Source organism: Artibeus jamaicensis, unplaced genomic scaffold (assembly GCF_021234435.1).
Source record: "Artibeus jamaicensis isolate MK-2021 breed Jamaican fruit bat unplaced genomic scaffold, CSHL_Jam_final scaffold_369, whole genome shotgun sequence".
NCBI classification, from domain to species: domain Eukaryota; kingdom Metazoa; phylum Chordata; class Mammalia; order Chiroptera; family Phyllostomidae; genus Artibeus; species Artibeus jamaicensis.
In genome coordinates this window covers 6,394,941-6,417,260 of record NW_026522042.1, presented here as the reverse complement: position 1 = coordinate 6,417,260, position 22,320 = coordinate 6,394,941, and the positions used below count along the sequence as shown (strand labels likewise).

The 22,320-nt window shown below is 45.2% G+C and overlaps 1 protein-coding gene and 1 non-coding gene across 3 annotated transcripts; both read right to left on the bottom strand.

The window, feature by feature from the left end:
- Positions 1-429: 429 nt before the first annotated feature.
- HMGCS1 (3-hydroxy-3-methylglutaryl-CoA synthase 1) lies at positions 430-20,766 on the bottom strand. 2 transcript variants are annotated; one of them, XM_037164546.2, is made up of 12 exons: positions 20,642-20,766; positions 17,875-17,924; positions 15,977-16,035; positions 10,224-10,681; positions 9,787-9,912; positions 9,099-9,263; positions 6,701-6,866; positions 5,709-5,879; positions 5,178-5,284; positions 3,980-4,105; positions 3,580-3,743; positions 430-2,135 (listed from the first exon to the last, which is right to left on the bottom strand). In XM_037164546.2, the coding sequence occupies exons 4-12, from the start codon at positions 10,669-10,671 to the stop codon at positions 2,046-2,048; spliced, it is 1,563 nt and encodes a 520-aa protein (XP_037020441.2). In that variant the 5' UTR covers positions 10,672-10,681; positions 15,977-16,035; positions 17,875-17,924; positions 20,642-20,766; the 3' UTR covers positions 430-2,045. The 2 variants fall into 2 exon arrangements, with proteins under 2 accessions (XP_037020441.2, XP_037020430.2); XM_037164535.2 differs by lacking the exon at positions 17,875-17,924.
- Positions 7,650-7,835, bottom strand: LOC119063364 (U2 spliceosomal RNA). The gene has a single exon (XR_005085153.1). It is a non-coding gene; the product is annotated as a U2 spliceosomal RNA (small nuclear RNA).
- Positions 20,767-22,320: the final 1,554 nt, after the last annotated feature.

The window sequence follows — 22,320 nt, the reverse complement described above, 5'->3', positions numbered from 1 at the left end:
CCAGCAGGCAGTTCTGTGCGGGCTATAAAACTGCTTTTAATCTTCAGAGGCCAACTGTAATCCTAGGTTGTTTTAGGGAAACAAAGTAACTCTCTCCACAGACCTTCACAGCTAACTTCACACATGCTCATCACCCAATCTGGGACCGACTTTGTCTGAAGTGTAACAAACAGTAAGTCGCCTGTACACACCCCTCCACGCCAGACAGGCAGGCGTGGCCGGCAAGACCACACATCTGGTAAGGCTCTATTCTGACTTCAGTGAGTGCCTGATGTCATATTTTCAAATGTTTCCTGACTGATGAATGAATAAACTGGTGAATAAATAAGCTGAAATGACATGAATGCCCATGCTTAAAAATAGAGTATTAGCTGATTTATAGCCAAAATGTTAGTTCAAGAGGAAAAAAAAATACTCGAATAACTGAAATAGTTCTCTAAAACTTTATTCAGAATTATTCACCTCACTGTTAATAAGGTGTCCGGTTAATTCTCTGTGCCAGTATTACTAGGTCTGCCCATTTTTGGCAATGGACTTGGAGAAAATCCATTTTCTGACACCCCAAAAGGTTAAATTACTCTTTTCAAAACATACCAAACTTCCAATACTTGCAAAAGTATTGCATGCACCATTTTCCCATCAACCTTTAAATCTGAACTTCCATTATTAATCTGTATCAGTGGATGTTAAAATGAAATCATTTTAACAAATTATGACTGTACAAATCAAAATACCATTAGTTACTATTAAACAAGAGTATTTTACAAACACTACATTACACATTACCTTGCAGTTTGAAACATTACATTTCATATTTGTGTAAGTTCATTTTAGATAACTGAGACTTCATGGAATTTAACAGCAAATGAAATTTTAAAAATTTAGTTCTGTACATTAGTTCCAACGGTCTCTATTTTACAATCTATAAGGCTCATGTCCTAGGTCAGCACCAAAAGTATCTACAAAACTGTCTAACCAGTCTTATTCATACCATGTGATAGTGTTCTGAAAGTGAAAGTCTGAGAAAACGCTTTATAGATCCTGCTTCCAGATCTGGAAGTAGAACACTTGTTTTGGCTGATCAAAGTACGTAAAAATATGCGTTTTACCTTTGCGTTTTCATTAAACAGATTTTTTTAATGGAAAAACAAACAAACAAAAAAAACCCCCAAAACACCATGAACTTATTAGGTTGTTGGTCTTTGAGTTTGTAACACTGAAGCATCAGAAGTAACCTAACCATGCCTTGCCCCATCCTCCCTTATTAAAAATTGTAAAAGGCAGCCAGAAAAATGGTTTATTCTTCCAAATAAGGTACACAGGACTGCAGTAGCCACCTCGGTGCTGCCCAGCCTCATTCAGCACACACTGACTCAGGAGGGCCCAGTGCCGCGGTCACGGCCCCCCGTGCACCACACCGTCCACAGCAGGCGTCTGCCCAGCGCCAGCGTCTCTGCGCGGAGGCCCAACGATCCCTTGGGCCTGGGTGTGAAGCCGCATTGCCGTTTACAGAACCAGAGTTACGGGCCCCACTCTTCTCTCTTCAGAACGTACAAAGTCCAGAAAAAGGCCATTTGCTTTCAAACGGGGTTTGTGTATATCACACGTAAAAGCACATTCCTAAACTATAAACTTTCTTCAAAAACCACAGGTACTTCCCAAGTAATCTTGTTTGTTCAAAGTATAAAATTCTTACATGTTCAGACAAATTAGAATTAAGACAAGTACCTCTCTTCTGCAGAAGCACACGAGTCATCGAACCACATTTAACACAAAGCCTCATGCACACAAGCGGCCAGAGGGGTGGGGACCCTCACAGAGCCCTTGGCAGGGCCTGCGCCCTGGCCAGACCCCACCAGGGAGCGCACGGCGCACTGAGCAGAGAGACCTCCCCGAGAGCACCGCGGCTTTCCAGGCTCCGTGTCAGTCACACAAAATGTTAAACAACACGTAATCATTTAATGTCGCCCCGACACCCCATTCCCAACCGTTCCCACACACACCCACCCCCAACCCCCACCGGAGTCTCCCCTGCACAGGAGCCCTCAGTGCTCCCCATTGCTGATGACGGCTGCTTCGGGGTCCGCTGCTGTCCCCGGGAGTCTCGGCACTTTCTTAGCAGGACTTGGAATGTGCTAAAATCAAAGGGGAAACGTCTCAAAGTGTGTTTTTTTCCTTTTTTTTTTGTTGTTATGTTGCTAATTAAAGTTTCAATAGAAAAACAGAGCATAAGTTTGGATAGCTGTGAGCTAAATATATATGCTATGTAACTGTTCATAGTGGGAACTGAGTATCCGTTTCTTTACCTCCTGGTGAATTTAGTATACAATTATCCATAGAGCAACAGATGGGAAGGCCCCAGGCCCACCAGACACAGCGCTTGTCACACTTTACATCCACAACTCAACACTAGAAGCTGCACCTGATTTGTGTGATAGCAGAAGACGTACCCATCAGATTTGTGATGCAGAGATAAAATGAGAAACTTCAAGATGATAATGTCCTCAGTTTGGTGCTGCCTGTGATCCTGGTTAAGTCATTTTGACAACCTGCAGCCTCATCTCTAAAATGGGCAAAATATCACGGACCTCAGGTAGTTTTTATAAGGATTAACTTAGAAAATATAAATAAAGTACCTGGCATAAGGGGGAATTCAAAGCACAGCCATTATTGTCGCCGCCTGACAGTTTTGGGGGCCAGTCTGACAACTGGCCTGAGGAGCGGTGAGAACCTCCCTCTACCAGCCTTTCTTTAAATCCTGGTATTGATAAAACCTAGTGCTTTCAAAGTGCTGATAATTTAAGTGAGGACTTTACAGAACTGGAAACTAGCACAGCTGGAACCCACCCCCAGAGCCTTGCTCTGACTTCCTCTGCTTCCCGGACTTTGATGCAGGCTCCGCCCAGTGGGGCCAGTGTCGTTGTGGATGCGGTGAACAAATTCACACGGACCACCAAAGTCCTGTGGAGAAACAGGGACGGCACGGCCACTCTCAGAGAGAGCGTGCCCTGGCCCTAACCCGGACAGGCTTTCATTGCTTTCTAAGAGTATATACATCAAAGAAGGTTCTCATTCATTCTGCTCAGGTTTGCTTTGCGTGATACTTTTTACAGATAACAAAGGAAAGGATGTTACTGATTACTTCTTAGAGATTAACAAGGAAAAAATGTTGCAAATGCAAGGGAATGACAAGAGTGATTGGTCTGGTTACACTCCATCCTTGGGAGAATTAGCACTGACTTTAGGAAGTTACTCTAAAGATCTGCAGTAAGCATTTTCTGCTTCAACTCAGGGTGAGGGAGATTTAACAAAAGCAAGCCTCAAAGCAGCCTGGGTACAATGCAGGCCTGGCTTCCCACGGGAAAGCCGATCCGTGGGTTTGGCTCCTGTGTGCCAACTCACGACTGCTGGTTTTCCAATAGGGCCGGGCTACATTTGCCGTTGCCAGGCGGACCGGTTCCCTACAGGACATCCCTCTAAGTTCCTAAATCTCAGTTCGGCCCCCTAAGGCCAGGGATCTGGGGGTGGAAAGCTCGACCTTGCCAGAGCCCCGGAGCAAACCCAATGGGCCTGACTTACCTCGGCCACCGTGCTGGAGTGTACAAGTCCCACTCCTCCGTCCAAAGTGTTGGCCCTGGGAGAGGGGCGCCGGGCATATGTTCTCCTGTGCTTTTCATCCACTCTAACCAGGTACCATGTTCCTTCAAAGAGTGAATCTATTGAACCCTGGGGAATATAGTTGGCTAAAAGCAAGGCAGAGAGTGTGGAAAATTAGTTATAACATACAACTACCTGGTAATAAACTACAGAAGGTGCATATTTTCCTGTACTTTTCATCAACATCGAATTAGGACTGAATACCGCCTAGGTACGTGGGTATCCTTATCTTACAAGTAACATGTTTAATGTTGTTATAGCCTTCCAATAGGCTTTTGGGCATACGTGTATGCATGTTAACAGTTTAATGTAACATTTTTACCCAGGTGATGAGTGTCCTCCCGGAGCTTCATGCTTTCAGCAAAGAGAGCTGGTGTCATACAAGTTCTTGAGTCGAGCCTTGATTTAAGATCACACAAACTTGCTGTTATTTTATCAAGAGCAGACCCTAAAATAGTAAATAATTCCAACGTTAAAAGACTAAAAATAGCATGCCCAAAGCCTAAACAAAATGTTGCCCAGTGGGAAAAAGAATCTTCTCATTTTTGTTAGAAATGCTGGCTATCATTTAGTAAAAGGATGGTGTCTCTCTGACACAGCTTCCTACCACCTCTGACTACCCATCTGCCTGGTGGTTTTTTAAAAGATTTTATTTATTTGCCTGGCTGGTGTAGCTCAGTGGATTGAGTGTGGGCTGCGAACCAAAGGGTCACCAGTTGGATTCCCAGTCACATGCCAGGCACATGCCTGGGTTTTAAGATTTTTTTAAAAAATCTTAAAAAAAAAGGAAAAGATTTTATTTATTCATTTTTTTTAGAGAAAAGGGAAGGGAAGGAGAAAGAGAGTGAGAGAAACATCAATGTGTGGTTGCCTCTCATGTGTCCCCCACTGGGGACCTGGCCTACAACCCAGGCATGAGCCCTGACCGGGAATCAAATCTGTGACCCTTTGGTTCCCAGGCTGCGCTCAATCCACTGAGCTACACCAGCCAGGGCTGTACACAGTTTTTAAAGAAGCCCAAGCCCACCATCACTTTTTCTCTATGGTTTTGCTACTACCAGCTCAGGAATGGCACAAAAGTTTCCTTAAATGTGGCCAAGACCACAAAGCTATAAAAACGAGGTAACTTAGATATTAGCAAACAATAAGAAATGATTCACTCATGTGATCAGACTCAGTTATTAAACACTCAAAAGCTGCCTGTGTTAAGTAGATATGTTTCCTGTTTCCCTGACTATATGTTTAAAACATGAGACAAAAGGAAACGTTTCAACTGGTATTTTTTTCTGACTGGGAAGGAAAGAAAGAAGACATTCTCACTTAGACATAGTCCTGCCCTTTACCCAGTTCCGGCAGATTTGCAGATGAGTGAAAATCGGGCTATGCTGAAAGAGGTAACGGGGGATGGGAACGTACCAACGACCTACAGGACAGACTCAAGTGCCTGCAGGGGAGCTGGCTGCATCAACCTTACCACGGTAGGTCCCCGATACATTCTTGGTGAGAGCCTCAGTGTTTACCTGGTGTGGCATCTTGCGTGACCCTCAGGGAGTACAGGGTGGCCGCCAAGCCAGAACCGTAAGAGAACACGCCAATCCTCTTTCCCGCCAGCTGCTGGGGTGAGTACCTGTGCAGGGGAAAATGATCGGGATGGCGAACTGGCCCAACACAACGATGTGCAGGAAGCTACAGGTGGGAACAAAAGTTTGTCCTATAGCCGTGGGGACCTAACCTAAAGCTTTCCCCTTACAGTAAACAGACAAGCATTTTCACCTCTTGGAGAATGTGGGACTTGTGAAAGTTCTCTCATGGTAACATAAGTTACTTTGTCAACCAGGGACTGATGGCTCCAGGAGATGTCAGGAGTAATAAAATCACGAGGCCAGTAGCCAGAAAGGCCAGTGTGACACTAAACAAACGCTCTGGAATAACTGCAGCCTCACCCCATAGACCCTTTCAAGTCAATGGGCAACAGCTGGGAGAGCCCGTTTGGCCTCAGAACTCTAGCATTCCCCACGTGCGGGGAGGGGAGGAGCTGAAACGGTACTTACTGCGCTAGAACAGAGGCGAGGGAGCCGTACACGGATGACGTGTACATATTTCCATTCTGATTTGATACGAGCAAAGATGTCTTTGTTTTCTGATGAAAGAGTTCAGAGCTAGCCTTCATGAATGCCTTTTCTACTTCTCTATCAAAGTAGGTATCTTCTAATTTAACATCCCTGAAAAATTTGTGAAAGACAGTTTTAGTGTTCAAAGACACCATTTGTATAGTATTAGATAGTGTGCGCAGCTAGCATTCTAACCCGCAAGTGGGCATCACTCTGTCTTCATGACTCCATGCTAAAAGCCGAGTAGCAGCATGCTAACTGCTCCGGAAGGCACAGCACTTGTAGACAGATAATCCTTTTTCTCACTTTTTTTAATAATCAAATTAAGACAACTTGATTGTAATGGCTTAATGAACCCACTAAAGCATTGCTGCCACCAAACAAAGTATACTATTTTAAGTCCATGTCTACTTAGTTGCAAGAGTTACTGTATTACAGGAGACAAGTCTTACAGGCAGAGTAGAATTTTATCAGATGGAGAAGGGACACAGGCCAGGAGAAGCAATGAGTTTAGCAGGTGTGGCGTGCTAGGAGCCTTCAAAGTGGACGGCTGTGGAAGGGACAATGGGAGCAGACTTTGACAGTGGCAGGGCGCAGGGCAGGTCTGGGGCAGGCACCGGGGCTGGAGAGGCCAAGAGGGCAGCGAAGGGGCTGTTTAAATGTAGGCACTTGCTGGGAACATGATCGTGGTGACGACGAGGAGCTAACAGGAGGAAGGCAGAAAATCTGAGTAGAAATGCCTAAGGAATTCCTGTAGGTAAAAGCCACCACTTCTCTGAGACTCAGTTTCTTCACTGATGACAAAAAGAGGTCAGACTAGGTTACTCCTAAGAGCCTTTTGACTCTCAAATTTTCAGGACTATAACAAATCCGAGTTTAACATATATAAGAAGTATTCTCATATAGAAGAAAACAAATTCATAACCTCTTACCCAAAGGCTTCCAGGCCACTATAGATACTATTTTTATCTCTATTCTGGTCATTCAGGAAGTCGTGCAGCATCATCCGAGCTAGAGATTTCTGAACTAGCTTACAGTAGGGGGAATGGAAGATCACGAAGCTGAAGTCATTCAAGGTAAAATCTTTATCAATTCCCTCTGAAAAAGAAATCCAAAGACATTAAGAAACTCATATAAGCCACTAACTTTTCAGTTTTTATTTTTGAACAGGGCTAGGATGTTTCTATATCTTTAAATTGCAACCAAAAATATAATGTACAATGGACAATCTCTATGGTTTAAAATGTGTATCAATAAGACAGCAGGAGAAAGGAGAGAGATTACTGGTTTCCAAAGGTAAGAGTCACAAGCTGTTAGTGGATTGTGTAATCAATTTTTTTATTACACAGGGCCAGTATTTTTATTTTTTATCTTAAAAAATTAGAGGGTTTTTCTTTTTAATGTAATAGAGCAGAAAATACACTGCACAATTTGCAGCATGGATAAGAAATTCCATGACATTTTTGTCTGAGTTTAGCACACACAGTTGAGAGTGTATTTTTTATTCTGGGTCCTAATAAAGTTATAAAATCATGCCCTGGCCGGGTGGCTCAGTTGTCTGGAGTGTCATCCCGTCCACTGAAAGGCTGCGGGTTCAATGCGCAGTTGGGGCTCAAACAGGAGGCAACCTATTGATGTTTCTTCCTTTCCCTCCCTTCCTCTCTCGAAAATCAAAAAACATAGCCTCAGGTGACACATGATGTTAAATATAAATAGTATGACATTTTACATACTGCAAGAATGCTTCTTGTCCAGCGCCACTAGGTTTCTGAGTATCAGTCTTTTAATCCTCTCGCAACCTCTGTACAGCAAAGTTGGACTATGGGAAAAGCACAATGTATATGACACTGTGTTTTTTGTGTTGTTTTTTTTAATCCCCTGAGGGGGTGCACTGTTCCCAGAAATACTGCAATACCGGGTTGATGTGCAGAGTGGACAGAGCAAGCTCCTATTCCATCTCCCAGCTCCAAAAATCCATTTAATATAATGTCCGAGGACAGAGGATGTATATTAAACTGATAAGAACAGATACTACTCTTGATCTTAGCCAAAAGGCCAAGAAGCAGCGACACTGTGTTTTAACAGCATCGACTTAAACACTGTCCTCCTCCGCACCTCAGAACTTTTTCAGCTGAGCCAGCTTCCTTCTGGAAAAGATATGTTGTATCTAGAAGAACTAAGCAACTACATCTATTTTTCAATCCAGTCAAAATACATCAACAAACTGTAGGCAGTCTTTCCTTGGCCAGAGAGCAGTGCTTGAATCCTTGAAGCTGTGTGCTGTGTTCTACTGAAGCTCTGACTGTCGGAATGTTGTTTTGCAAATACCATGCCACGATGTGACTGTCTCGACGTCTGTAGTCAAGTCACACTGTGAAGTATGCCACTCTTTTGAGTGGTCAAAGACACTGACTGCTTGCTGTTTAATCAAATGTCCTAAAGCATGTACTTAATATTGTATTATGCTTATTCTAATACTGTGGCCGATTTTTGAAAACTATTAAAAAAATATACCACTGAGGGGGCACGAGGGGAGTGATGAACTTTCTCAGGGTTAAAGATGGAGATAATGATGACATTATAAAAGCAAACATGGGAACTTCCGGTCAAAATGGAGGTTTGAGTAGATAGTCTTGGCCTCCTTGAGCGGCCAGAGAGAATTACAACTAGATCTCAAAACAGATAATACCCAGAACAGTCAGAAAATCGAGCTGGGAAGTCCAACAACCCAAGATTTAAAGGCACCTTCATCCAGATGGGTGGGAGGGGCGGAGTCACAGAGATGGGCGGGGCAGTCCTGAGATGCACTGTGTGGTGCAGAGAGGTGGCAGTGGAACAGGCGATCCCACATTCAAATGTGGTGGCTAAAACTCAGAAGGGACAGCTTGGGAGCGAGTGATCCTAGCCCTGGGCTAGGCTGAACAGCTCAGGGTTCCAGCAATGGGAAGATAAATCCCTGTAATTTCTGGCTGTAAAAACCAGTGGGGGTTGGGGCAGTGGAGGAAAATTCCAGATTTTCAGGAGGCTCGGCCTAAAGGGCCTGTACGGTCTCAGAACATATGCAAGCCCACCCACTCTGGGATTCAACCCCACGGCCACAGCTGGAAGGGCGCCAGAGTCATATGAGAAGTGGGCAGTGACTAGAAACAGAGCAAGCGCCCGGCAAACCTCCAGAAGCCGGCAGCAGCACTGTCCCCTCTCTAAGCCACTCCACCCCAGAGGAAGAAATAAAGGACACTAATGAAGGATGCCCACACAATAGGTTCTCACTGAAGACACCCAGCAATTCGTCCTTCCCAGAGACCAAGCCAAGGAAAAGGTCAAACCCACCTTTCTGCCACCGGGCACGGATCTTTTTGCGGTAGACAGAGTAGCAGTGGTCCAGTGCACTGAAGTAGCACTGGATGGAGAGTTTCCCATCTACTACGGGATATTCCGACAGCATGTCTGGCTTGTAAAAGTCATAAGCATGTTGCATGTGTGTCCCACGAAGTCCTGTTAGAAGCAAAAAGGCAGATGTCCATGGATTTGTGCTTCTCAGTGTCTGCAGGTCAGTAAGCATTATCGAGGGCCTTCTATAACCAGTCACCTCTGGCGATTTGCAGTATAAAAATCACAAGGTGGAGCCAGTACGCAATTGAAAAGAAACCACCACGTCCGTATCTGGCCTAAGAGTCCTTGGATGTATGTGTTTGTGTAAGTTTCGTAATCTAACTAAGAGACAACAATTGCTTTACTGAACTGAAAACAAACTTGCCAGTGACATTGTGGCCATGAGTTAAGTGACTCTTTTCCGTGATTACGCAAACCCACTCTCCTCTGTAGAGTGGGGATGGCACCACTTGCCTCATATAACTATGAACACTAAACATGAAAATCACATGAAGTGCTTAGCAGGCAGTGCCTGCACCGAATGAACATACAGTCCGCACTAGCTTCTATTTTCAAATTCCTCAACATATTGTGCTAAAACAAAACAAAACAAAACAAACAAAACCCAACTTTCCCAAACACTCACCTCGGTCAAAAATTAAAGGCGCATTGGGCCCGATGAGCAGAGCAACGGCCCCGACCCCGCCTGTAGGTCTAGCGTTCCCTGTGGCATACACAGCAATATCCCCCGCAACCACCAGGGCGTACCGTCCTGAAAAACAGTGTCCATACAAAAGAAGGTGATCCACACTATAAATGCTGTACATGGAGACAGAAGAGTTACGTTTTCCCCAGAATACGCTTTCCAACTTTCGTAAAGAAAGAAAATGTCTGACTAAATTTTGATAATTACCATACACGATAAAGACAACCAATTCATAACTCAGGAAAGTTGAGAGTCATAGCTATCCCTCCTGCGTACATTCCAACAAGCCCAAGTGCTGACGTTTGCACACAGCAATGACTCAAGGTAGCCTGGGCCCATCTGCCTCCCAGGAGCGTTTCTGGGGAGCAGAGACATACCATCCCACGAGCTGGACTCGATCCAGTTCACAGCGTTGAAGACGGCGGCCGTGCCGCCGTAGCAGGCGTTCATGGTGTCCACTCCCTCTATGTCCGTGTTCCCAGACTCCTCGAAGAGCTGCATCAGGTTGCTCTTCACGGACTTGGACTTGTCGATGATCGTCTCTGTTCCCACTTCTAGCCGCCCAATGCAGTCATAAGAAAGGTTGTTTCTCTCCATCAGATTCTGAACCACAGTCATGCAGAGAGAGTTGATATCTTCTCTATCTGTACAGAAGCCCATCCTGGCCTGGCCCAAGCCAACAGTATACTTTCCAGCATCTACACCATCGTATTTTTCCAACTCTGCTTGATCAACATATTGAGAAGGAAAATAGATCTCCAGCGCAACAATTCCCACATCTTTTGGCCAACAGGCTTCTGCATTCAGAGGAAGCGACCCAGGCATGGTGAAAGAGCTTTAGAAAGAAAAACAGAAAAATACTGTTTTGTTATCAATTGTCAAGTTCAAACTTGATAAATTGACATTAAGAGTTCAACTATCACCTAAAATATTAGTTTACTTCCTAAGTTTAGTATGTTTTCTCAGGGCAGTCAAATCTAAGTTTTTGTGGCAAGTAGCAACTATAGCGAGAATTAAATACTACTATTTAAAATGATCATCCTTCAGAAAGGCTTGCACTTTATTTAAAACTAGATAGGTTTATAGATTTACAATACTATTATTAGAAATAAAAAAAGCTCAAACAAGAATCTTACATGTTGTAAAGAACTGTAAGATGAAATACAATGGCAGTTTAGTAATACAACCCACGAATCAGAAGTACCTGATGTATTTCTGGCCACCCGAAGTTTAAATTAAGTCAGTCAGCCCTTCGTTACAGATACATTGGTTATTCACAGCTACTGACTTTACAAATTGTTAGATCAAACAATACTGCATTCTCTATTAATCTAAACAATTCCAGCAAGTACAAAAGCCACACTGCAGAAGTCTACCAATCTATACAAGCCAATCTGCACACAGCCTTATACCTGGTCCTATCCTTCCAAAGAAACCCCCTTTCCAGAAACCCAAATGATTATAATTTTGTGCAAAGACAAGTTCCAGAACCTATCACAGGGTCAAATGTCAATATTCTATACTTCCTACAGCTAGTGTATAGGTAATAAATGATCATAAAACCACAAGGTATCACTTTGCTTCTAAATTAGGGAAAAAATCTGATTAAATTTGAAAATTGGTAGTTCACACATTATTAGTATGGCAACTAATTCTGAGATAACGACTCTTAAAACCACCCCTTCTCTTTTTAAAAGGGCACCAAAAGTCTGGACACACTGTCAATACTTACAGTTATTAAGATACACTTATTAACAGCAAAAAAAAAAAAAGGTTCTGGCCACTTAAGACCATTGCTCGGTGCATATAGGCAAGCCACATAAACTATCAGAGCCTCAATTTCTTCAGAGGTTGTATTAACTAGGAAAACAGAAACTATTCTATATACTTCAGGAGGGACTTTAACACAGGGAAATGGTTCCAAGGCTGTAGGCCAAGGTGCAGGAGCAAAGAGCAAAGAGGTGGTGGTTATTGAGATCCCGTGAGCCTGTTCCTCCAGAGCTGCCGGAGCCACCAGCACCAGCCCTTTTGCTGCCAAGTTAGACCCAGAGACCCAGGCCAGGCTGCTGCCGCCCACGAGGACACAGGGCCCTCCTTTTTCCTCGTGATCTCACTGGAGCGCTGCGACCAGGGGTATCCCAGAGCCCAACTGGCACAGGGGGCAGAGAAATATAGGTGTCAGGCTTTGAGGAGTGGCACAGCCCTTATTTTTAGAGAGAAAATTCTTTCCATACCTGGCCTCTGCAACTCAATTTCCTTTTTGGGTTTCCCATCACAGGATGCTTTGCTTCAGTGGCAGGTTCACAGTTCCTCCAAGACAAAGGTCCTGGCTTACGAGAGTTACCTGGGTCAGACTGCCTCACTAACTTTCCACAGCATTTACCAACTCACCACGAGTCTGACCCCTGAAAATGGAGAGTCGGCTCCTGTATCCGTGTCACTTGTCCTCTGCCACCCTACGAACTCGGGAGCAGCATTAGGTGAAATGAAATTACAGACTACTGCCACGGTGAGCTAGCTGTTGAAGTCTTGAGAGAACATCAAAAGTAGAAAGGATGTCCTTAAATCATGATATCTACCCTCAGCCCATATGTCATTAAATTGTGTGTGCATTAAAACCTAAAAAATAATCACCTTAAGTATAATCAAATAATCTAAGTGAAAGGCTTTAAGGGGTACCTGTTGAATCTTCCTTCTAAATATTACTTATTCATATTTTGTTTCATCCAACCAATGATAACACATTCCATGCCAAAGATCAGGGTAAGTTTCAGAGCGGAGGGCCCTCGCCCTCTCAAACAGTCCCTGCCTGGTGGGAGGGTGAGACACGACATCAGCCGCATTATGGTTGGAGAATTACGAGCCCGCCTGGTGGTGGGGGCAGCGGGAAGAAAGGCTGCCGGTTTCTGCTGCAGACTCGAGTCTCAGGAATGAGGAGGCGCGATGGGTCAAGCGCTGCAGAAGCCAAGGGTGCTGGGAGAGCTTTGACAAGGTGGACAGCACACACAAAGGCACCCTCCAAAGGACCGTAAAATGTGTCACTAATCTGTCGACGTGAAGTGTGAGGCCCAGGGAGTAGATCAGAGAGTTGACAGCTGGACCTGGTGACTGACCAGGTCACAAAGGCTCTGGCCTGCTGACATGGGGCGGGGGGGGGGGGGCATCAGCGTTACCTCGGGGACATTGAGAAGCCATCAGAGAACTGAAAGCGGGAATAACATGGTCGTATTTAGTGTTCAGATGAGTGTTTGTCCAATTCTAGAATCAAGTCCGTGGATGACAAACAACACATTTTTCAATTTAAAAATCAGAAAATATCAGATCGTATAGCACATGGTAAATGCAAGAATTTTTTTTTCATGAAATTTCTGTTTCAATTATGCACACACATATAAAGTGTGCTTCTTACTGAGGGTCACTGTCTTTACAGACACTGGTGCTGTGCAGAAAACGGACTTGAGCTGGGAAGCTGAGGCAGCAGCCCAGATAAGACACAGGTCATGAACTAGAGCATGACCTACAGAGCCTACGGGGTGAAGAAAAAACAGCTTCCAAAAATATGGAAGAAGCAAAAAACTGGCAAAATTGTGACTGACCAGACGTCAGGAAAAGAAACGATCAGGATGACTCCCAGGCAGGTAGCCTGTCCTGTTCTGACCCGAGAGGCTCACTGTTGGATACTCTAAGTGAACAGAGAGAGAGAGAGAGAGAGAGAGAAGCAAGTCTCCACATTGTTTTGCCTTTCTCCTCGCCCACGCAAACATGTTAATTTATAATCTAAAACTTTGTTACACTGAAGTTGAAATGAGGATATAAAGGGCTACGTGACATGTCACTAGGCAGATTCTAAGTTTAGAGAAAAATAAAAATAAGATTAAATCTTCTGCACAGTCCACAGAAAAGAGCTCTACAACTAGTGTTTAAAAAAAAATTCGATCCTGGGTTTCAGCACCAAATCAATCAATGACCCATCCACATAGTTAGGAGAGGAGCTCCTCCTATTGGCTACCTTCTAAGTCACCAGGGCAGAGGCAGGAGGATTAGCTTCCCGGCCTGTCCCACCACAAGGTTCCCCTTCCGATTCTTATTCTTTTCAACTTTCCAGTCTGTGCTAAACACGCTGGAGACAGTGTATCTCCCCTGCCCCGCCCAGTGGCTTGCAGTGCTTTTGGAAATAAAATGGACAGGGATGTATCACCTTCTGAAGGTATAAACAACTTTGTAACAAGCCATGAATGTCACGCTTTAGTTCCAGAATTAATCTGTATGTACCTTATTTATGGTAATTGACTAGCTCTGATTAATTCTTGTATTATGGCACTTACAAAATAAGCTGTATTCTTAAACTGTTTCATTTGGAAAACAAATGTAACTAAACTAAAATAACCCACACACATCAGGTTGAATCATGACTCCGATCTTGGTATGAAAAACATTTTTTTTTACATTGTTTAACTCAGTCAATATTGCTCATTCTCTTGGCTAAGTTTTCATGATACTCTTGGTAAGAAGCCATCTAATGTGAAATATTTAGATTTTGATTAAAATTAAGGAAGAGTAAGATTAAGAAGGAAAGAGGAAAAATACAGGGAAGTAATTAGCTTCCATGACATTTAAAACCACACAAAGTTTGATATGTTTCTGGTCTGTAATGTTTAAGTTTAACTTTCCTATCAAGTGTATGTTCTTATGTTGTCTTCTCAAATCTTCTCTGAAGTAGGCCAGTTACAAATTAGAAAAAGAAAGGGAAAAAAAGCCTAACTAAAGCTCTGAGATGTTCACATTATGGTATCTACCCTTAACCCCCAAGTCATTGAATTATGTGTATATTAAAACCTAAAAAACAAGCACCCTAAGTATAATCACATAATCTCAGAAAATGGCGTATTTCAGATTAATTCACTATTCTGTATCTATCACAAAAAATTTAAATAGAATACAGTTTTAAAATCTGATAGTTTAAAAAATTATCTGCATATCTTTTTAACCTTTTGCTGATAAAAAGGTACTTCGTTATTTCTCAGAGCATTGTACTCATAATAATAAAGAAAAAGAGCCTAAGGAGGATAATGGGGATTCTGTTTTTATAATAAAACATGTAAATTTCTTTAAAGAGGACGCTAAAGGTACACTTTTACCACAATTCTGCAAACCTTTCAAAGTTATCTTCCAACAACAACAGACCAACAAGAGACTCAAGTCTTTTCTAAAGTGAAGGCTCACCCCTTCCGTGGACGAAAGGAGCTCCAGGCCACAGGAGGGACCAATATGACCCACTGAGAACTTAAAATCTGTGCACAAAGGGAACTAGGATGGACATGGAGATAAGCCTGGAACGCAGCCCCCACTAGCCCTGCGGCTGGGGAGGCAGGGACTTCAGCATTCACCCTGGGTGGGGACTGATACCAGCTTCCTCAGTGAGTTCTCTGCCTGCACCCTCACCTGCACTCGGCTAATATTTTCAAAACGCACACCTGACTATTGTCAAGATGCTACTGGAAACTTTGTCAGGTTTCTGTTAATTAGGGTCTACCTCTCTGCATGAGACAAAAAGCTTCCAGAGACCAGGAACTGTGTCTTGTTCGTCCCTGTGTCCCAGTACCTACCCCAGCATTTGGCTTATGGCAGAAGCTGAATGTTGAATAAATGAATTTCTACTAGCCTTCTGAAGTCAGTAATAATCGTGGGAAATTGCAATACTGAAGCACACACACACACAAAATCAGAATTGTGAGTAATAAGATTACTGCTTCAAACACACTGACAATCATTGTTCAACTCACATGAAGGTGAAACTCCACCCACAGCCCAGCTACGCACCATTTCTGCATGTAATCTTCAAAGCGCCATGGGCACCAATGCTTACTGGTGCTTTTCCCAATCACACCATGCGCATGGTTATAGTTTATTATCTTGTGAGTGAGCACTAACTTGCCAAATCAGCGCTAGGTTTTAGCCATTCGTCAACTAAACACAAATCAGATGGGCTCCCAAAGCACGAGTGCGTCACTCATATTTAAGGCTGGATGTAACCCCACACAGAGTCTGCAGACGTGTGGTACGTGGCTATTTGCCCCCCGGGTGGGGGGGGAGTGAAACTCCCCCTCCCATTCAGAGGAACAGCCCTTACCTGTGTGAGGGACAATGAACTTCAGTCTCCAGGTCTGTCAGTGTTCCCTCCTTCAGGCACTAGAAATGGCAAATGAAAACTTTGTTTAAAGTCATCAACAAATAATGGCTTCAATTCAAAGTGAGTTAAAATAAACATATCCTGGTCCAATCACATTATGTACTACAGAATTTGACTTTGAGTAGAAAAAACAGTCCTTAAAGCTCATAAATGAAACTTTTCCCCTTTATTTTATTACCAGGCTCGAACCTCCCCCTAGGGATGAGGGAGGTTCGATCCTGGTAATGATCCAACTGACATAAGTCCATGTTCAGGCTTTCAAGCAAGTACGATGCTGGGAGAGCTGTAGTCTTTATACTAAATTTGGGTTTTCAAGAATTAGGAGAGAGGACCCTAGCTGGTGTGACTCAGTGGATTGAATGCTGACCTGCAAACCAAAGAGTCACCAGTTCAATTCCTAGTCAGGGCACGTGCCTGGATTTCAGCAGTAATCTTATTACTCCCCAGTGGGGGCACGAGACAGGCAACCACACACTGATACACCTCTCCCTCTCTTTCTCCTTCCCTTCCCCTGTCAAATAAATATATAAAACTCCTTTAAAAAAAGAGAGAAAGGAATATAGGTAAGTTGTACTGGGCTAGCAAATTTCCAGATTAAGAGACTTTATACTTTCAAGAGCTTGCTGAGCATTTAGGAGTTTGTGGCTTTAATAATTTGTGCCTCATTGAGCCTCAATTCCCCCATCTGTAAAATGGAGCTAATCCCTGCCTTCCCCAGCTCACTGTGAGGGATTGTTGAGAAGACAAAATATGTGAATAATGCTTTGTAACAGAAAGGAGCAATACAAAATTTTCTGTATTGAGACAGAGAAACGTCAATTTGTTGTTCCACTTATTTATGCATTCATCAGCTGATTCTTGTTTATGTGCCATGATCAGGATAGAACTCACAACCTTGGCGTTATCTGGAAAACACTTTTTTTTAAAGGCCCCTAGGCCCCTCCTCTGTCTCCCCCTTAGCCCTGACATGTTGGGACTATGTCAGTAACAGTAATATTTCTTCTTGAAGCCATGGAAGTATACACATCTGACACTATTTGTGCCAAGGAAGTTTCCCCGAACTGCCTGTTCACCCTCTTTCACTATTGATTATTTTAACTGAGGAAGGAGTGCATTTGAGATTTTGCTCCCCGGCATTATGTCATCAGTTTGGTTCAAATAAACTCTTATAAAAATTCAAAAAATAATAGATAAATAAATTGGGCAGGAAGGTTGGGGGAGAGGGAAGAGAGGAGGGGAGGGGGAAGAGAGGAGGTGGAGGGGGCCAAAGAGGGGGGCTGTGGGGAGAGCAGGCACTGGGGCAGACAGATGAGGGAGATGGAGTCCCAGAGGGCGGCTGTGCTGCTCAGGCTGCCCCGGAAGGGGCCTGGAGAACAAGTGCAGGCAGCAATGCCACTCTGGGGGGGGGGGCCCACTGGAAAGGGATTAGGCTCCCCATCTTCTTCTGCTCTGGCTAGAGGGGCTCTCTACTCTGGCTACAACATCAAGTCTCCAGCAGGCCAGTTTATTTCCTGCTAAGGGTGTTCTCTGAGCACGTGCCAGAGTGGAGCAGGGCTGGTCAGGACGAAGTTAAAGAATCACAAGCCACTGGGCAGGTTGCTACAGGGCAAGTTCGGAGATTCCTGAGAGGCAATCAATTGAGTTTGGCAAAGGTGAAAACTGAAGAACGCAGGCACTGCCCAGGGCCAGCCAGGTTCCTGCCCTGCCGCTCTCTGCCGGGGCCCAGTCAGTGCCCTAGGCCCCTCCTCTGTCTCCCCCTTAGCCTGGACTCAAGCAGGTAGGCAGAGAAGTTCATCCGGTACACATCTTGGTACAAGGGAAACTATAGGCAGTTTTACCTGGTGATCTTTTCCACTATTACAGGAGAGAAATCCAGCTGCCTTTCCACCTTAGGAGTAAGGAGGCAAAACCACTGTTAAGAAAGCCTTGCTGACACTGTACACGCTGCTGGTCTAGTTTTCCAAGCACAAAATAGGGATTTCCCTGCCTATGCCCCTCCCCTCCTTGCACCTCATCCCCCCAGTTACTGCTCTACTTATCAGAGATTCTATTCCAAGATCCTCTAGTAAACTACCTCTTCCAGGAAGATCTCCTTGTTTTCTAACCAGGGCCCTGTACTCCTATAGCAGGCTGGTCACCCACACCTAAGTCTTCACATTCTGCTCTGAAAAGAAAACTACCAGGGATCTCATCCACGCAGACTACTGTTGGGGGAGGGACTGTATTTTGATTCTCTTGAAAGCCCTCTGAGACCTTGGAGTAAAGGCACTCAACTGCCATTTTTTTTAAGTGGCTGAATGTGGAGTTACAACAACTAGGGGACAAATGTTGTAGATGCAAGTACTTGCAGCAGCGCTTACTAGTGCGTTCTTTTTGCTGTCATTTTTAAGATGGGCTGTAGCACCCGTGTCCAGAAAATTGTCTTTCTACTGTTGTTGTTCAAGCAAATGATGGGTTTCAACTGCTCCCAGATCCTAACCTGAAAAATGTGAGGAGTTGAAACAGAATCAGAAGAGACCATCTGTGGTTCTTACAATCATTTCCATATGCACATCCCCGCAACCACAAACCCTACAAAAATGAAGACTGGGAGTCTGAGAGATTAGCTTAGCCCTACTGCTCTAACGATACTCAGTCGGTAGACAGCAAGTGAGCGTTGTCCTGTGCCAAGCATTAGGATGAATAGATTATTGACAACTGAGTCCTACCATGCTTCCATCAGGCTGGGTAATATGTTTCCCAACTTTTTTAACCTATAAAGAAACAAAAATACCACATCCTACTGTTCTTTTTGTAACCCAACCTAAAATTATAAGACTTTATATTCATATCTAAATGAAATTAAATAGAGATTCTGATATATAGCCCAACAAGCTCCTCCATCCACAACCAACTCTATCTCCCCACATTCTGTTCCACTGGATTATGATTTTAAATCATTCTAGGCTACCCAGGAAACACATTATATCAATATCAGGGTTTTGCATTTCCTGGGAGAAAAGCTTCCTAAGGTTCTTGATAAAAAATTCTCAAAATCAATCCCAGTTAAGAGAAACAGGATGTGAAAGCATTTTGGAGGAATATTTAAGTGAACAAGATCAAAAACAAAATCCAGAATTAGCCTAACAGATGGCATGCCCTTCTATAGCTTCAAATGTAACATCTGTAGAACTCTCCCCATTGGAAGCACCTTCTGAGAACTGGAATTATGGACTAAAGCAGAATCAAACTGAACTAGAATTGTAAACTGGGCAAACTTGCAAACTTGAAAGAGAAACCTACAAAGGATAGACACAAAGAAAAGCATGTCTTACTTCCCTCCCATAAGATGCGCTATTCCCGCTCTTCTGATCCAAACAAAAATACGTGAAATTAAAAAAAAAAAGTTTTGATCAAAGAAAGAACACAAACTTCTTAGATGTCTCAAGCTTCAAGGAAACGTTTGGCACAGACATTTGATTAAGGACTTTCTAACACAATTTGTGCAATAAAAGTCCACACTCTATCTCAGAAGGAAAAATCTGTCAACTATATGAGCACTTCCATTTGTCATAATTTGGCCATTTTTCTTGTCATCCTTTTTCCTGATTCCTCCCTGAAACAGCAAATGTTACTCAGTAGCAGCAGAACACACCGCCCTGCTGCAGCAACTTGGCGAGAGCATCGGGAGGGAAGCGCTGCGGCAGAGGCGAGTATCCAAAGGAGCCCGTGAAGCCCTAAGACCAAGGCCACAGGGCAAGCACGACAAGGAGGGGCAACCTCACGTTACCTGTGGTCCAATCCCTCCTCTACCGTGGCTCTGAAATGTCCTTGTGTGTGAAGGCTCGCGGGTGCCTGCTCACTAAACCATCCTAGCAGGTCAGGCTAGTCCTGGAGCTGTTAGCAGGAGGGAGGTACAGGATTTCGGAACACCGCGAAACCTTTTTCTTTTTAACAGGCATAAAGAATATGGAGGCGGGCAGGTGGGGTAGGCAGGAATCTGTGGTATCTGAGGCAAGCACAGTCAGAGCAGTCAGGAGCACGAGTACTCGGCCAGGCTAGGTCGCGGGTGTGATGCTTCCTCGCACCTGCACCAGGAAGTGGGGCTGCCCACCCTCCTTCCTCCCTTCCCCCGCCCGGGTCTGGGGCGCCAGGAGACACACCCCCGGCCACCTACCACCTGAGCGTGATCTTCCCCATCCTTCGGCGTCCACCTTCATCTACCCCAGGCTCCGGACGCCCTGGCGGCCCAGCTCCCTTCTCGCCCCTCCTGATGCCCACCCCCCGCCCCACCCCCTCGGTGGTCACGACCACTGCCCTGGCACAGCCAGCTCCCGGCTGGAACACTGGAACCGTAACCTTCAACGCCCTTTCGCCTTCTCCCCTCCGCAGCTCGCCAGCCCGCACCCGGGTCCCGGACTCTCCTCCCCCCAGGTTCCGTGCGGGGGAGCCCCGCACGGACCAGACTCTCGGCGGGCCGCCCCCGGGGCCAGGTACCCCTCTGTCCTGAGCCAGACCGATCCCGAGCTCCTTCAGGCCTAGTCAAGGGCACCGCCTCCACCCGACCCTCAGCCCGCCCGCGGCCCCTCAGCAGCCCAGCGCCGGTCCCCCTCGCGGGCCACTCACCCGAAGGTGTCCAGGTGGCGGTACAGGAAGAGAAGAGAGCCACGAAAGCGCAGGGTGCGGTGCCGGCCCTCGCCACCAGCTTTATAGCCTTCCAGCCTCCCGACTCCGGCACCGCCGGGAGGCGGTGGAAGGCGGGGCTGGGGCTCGAGCAGCCAATCGTGGCCGGCAGGCTAGGCTGGCAGTGCCCGCCCCGCAGCCCGCCGTCTTCCAATCAGAAGGAAGACGGAGGCGGGAGCTCGCTAAATTTTTCCCTCGTGGATGGAAGGGCGGGAGGAGGGGCGGTGTCGATGTCTGAGGACAGAGGAAGTGGGGTGAGAGAGTGACGTGAAGTGGCCCGAGAACCGGCCTGCCAATGACAGAGCGGCACGAGGCGGCGACAACCAACGGGAGCGGACTGAGAGGTTCTCCGACCAATTGGAGCCGAGCGAGGGGAGACGGTGGCCAATGGGGCCGGCGCGTCCCACCACTGGGGAGAGATGGCTAAGTGTGCCTGACAGGTTGGTCCTCACTGAGAGTTTGTCAGGTTGCCTAGCAACCAGAGCTCGGCTTCTCCTGTAAGATTTGTGAAGTACTTGTTTTACATTCAATCTTAACGTGTTCTAGTTTCCAGACCTGGAAACTACACTAGTACAAGCTGTAGCAGAACACGCCACCCAGAGTGTGTAAAACTGTAAATATTCCAAATATGCGATTTGTAAATACCCAAATGGTCACCTCTATTCAAAGCCACTGTGACTTTTTAACAGACTGCTAGTCGGACAGCCCTTCCTAACTAAACCCAAGACAAGATAGTTTGGGGTGAGACACCAGCAAGGACAGAAAGGGGGCTTGACCCTGATTCTGGGATCTTTGCTAGCCCATGCACTCCGAGAAAGGGGCTCCGCGGGGCTTAGTCCCCACTGCGTCTTCTGAGCTTCAGATGTCGTAGGTGCCAGATCAAGGGCCATTGAAGAAAGGAAGACACCCCATGATTCTCAGTGTAGAGAATCCCCAGAATAGGGAGTGCCCCCAGAAAGCAGAGAGGAGCCATTCAAGCCGGAGGAAATCACTGGAATGCTATTTGGGAGAATCCAAAGGAGGGCAATTAGGGCCTTATGTTAGATTCTGTCTCCTCTCTTCCTCAGATAGGGAAACCCCAACACTTAGCTTTGTTGGGGGGCCAAGGGAGATTCAGAGTTGTTCGTATCTCTCACCCTCTGAGTTTGGAAGCTGCTGATAAAATGGTCATGATGATTCTGTGCATCATGTAACTGCTGTTATGAGAAAATGTATTATCCACCATAGATACTGATCTAGTAGGAGACATTCTGTGCAGCAAAACAGCAACATACATTGGTTATGGAACAAGAGGTGGCATTAAGTTTTCCAGGGGAGAGGAGCACTCCTTAACCGTTTTCTCTCCACAGTGCTGCCCTTGACATTCATTCTGTTCCAGAATCAATGCCATTTCATATTTTCTGAGAGTAACTAGGTGATAAAGGGACAGACACAGCCCAAGTGTGATCAATTGCAATTTTGAGAGAGGGATTAAACATTCTTGGCCTCTTAGAAACCATTGAGAAGCAGTTAAGGACTAACATAAGAAAGAAGACACAGCTTTGTCCTTAAGAAAGGGAGGACAAATAGTTCCAACCCCAGGAGTACACAATGGGAAATGATTAGCCAGATAGTCATGAGGA

Bases quoted from the DNA above. Each gene is read 5' to 3' on its own strand.
- HMGCS1 (XM_037164546.2), bottom strand. From the start codon at position 10,671: ATGCCTGGGTCGCTTCCTCTGAATGCAGAAGCCTGTTGGCCAAAAGAT. The intron at 9,913-10,223 runs GTATGTCTCTGC...ACTGTTTTTCAG, and splicing joins CGAGTCCAGCTCGTGGGATG to GACGGTACGCCCTGGTGGTT. The intron at 9,264-9,786 runs GTGAGTGTTTGG...TGCTTCTAACAG, and splicing joins GCCTTTAATTTTTGACCGAG to GACTTCGTGGGACACACATG.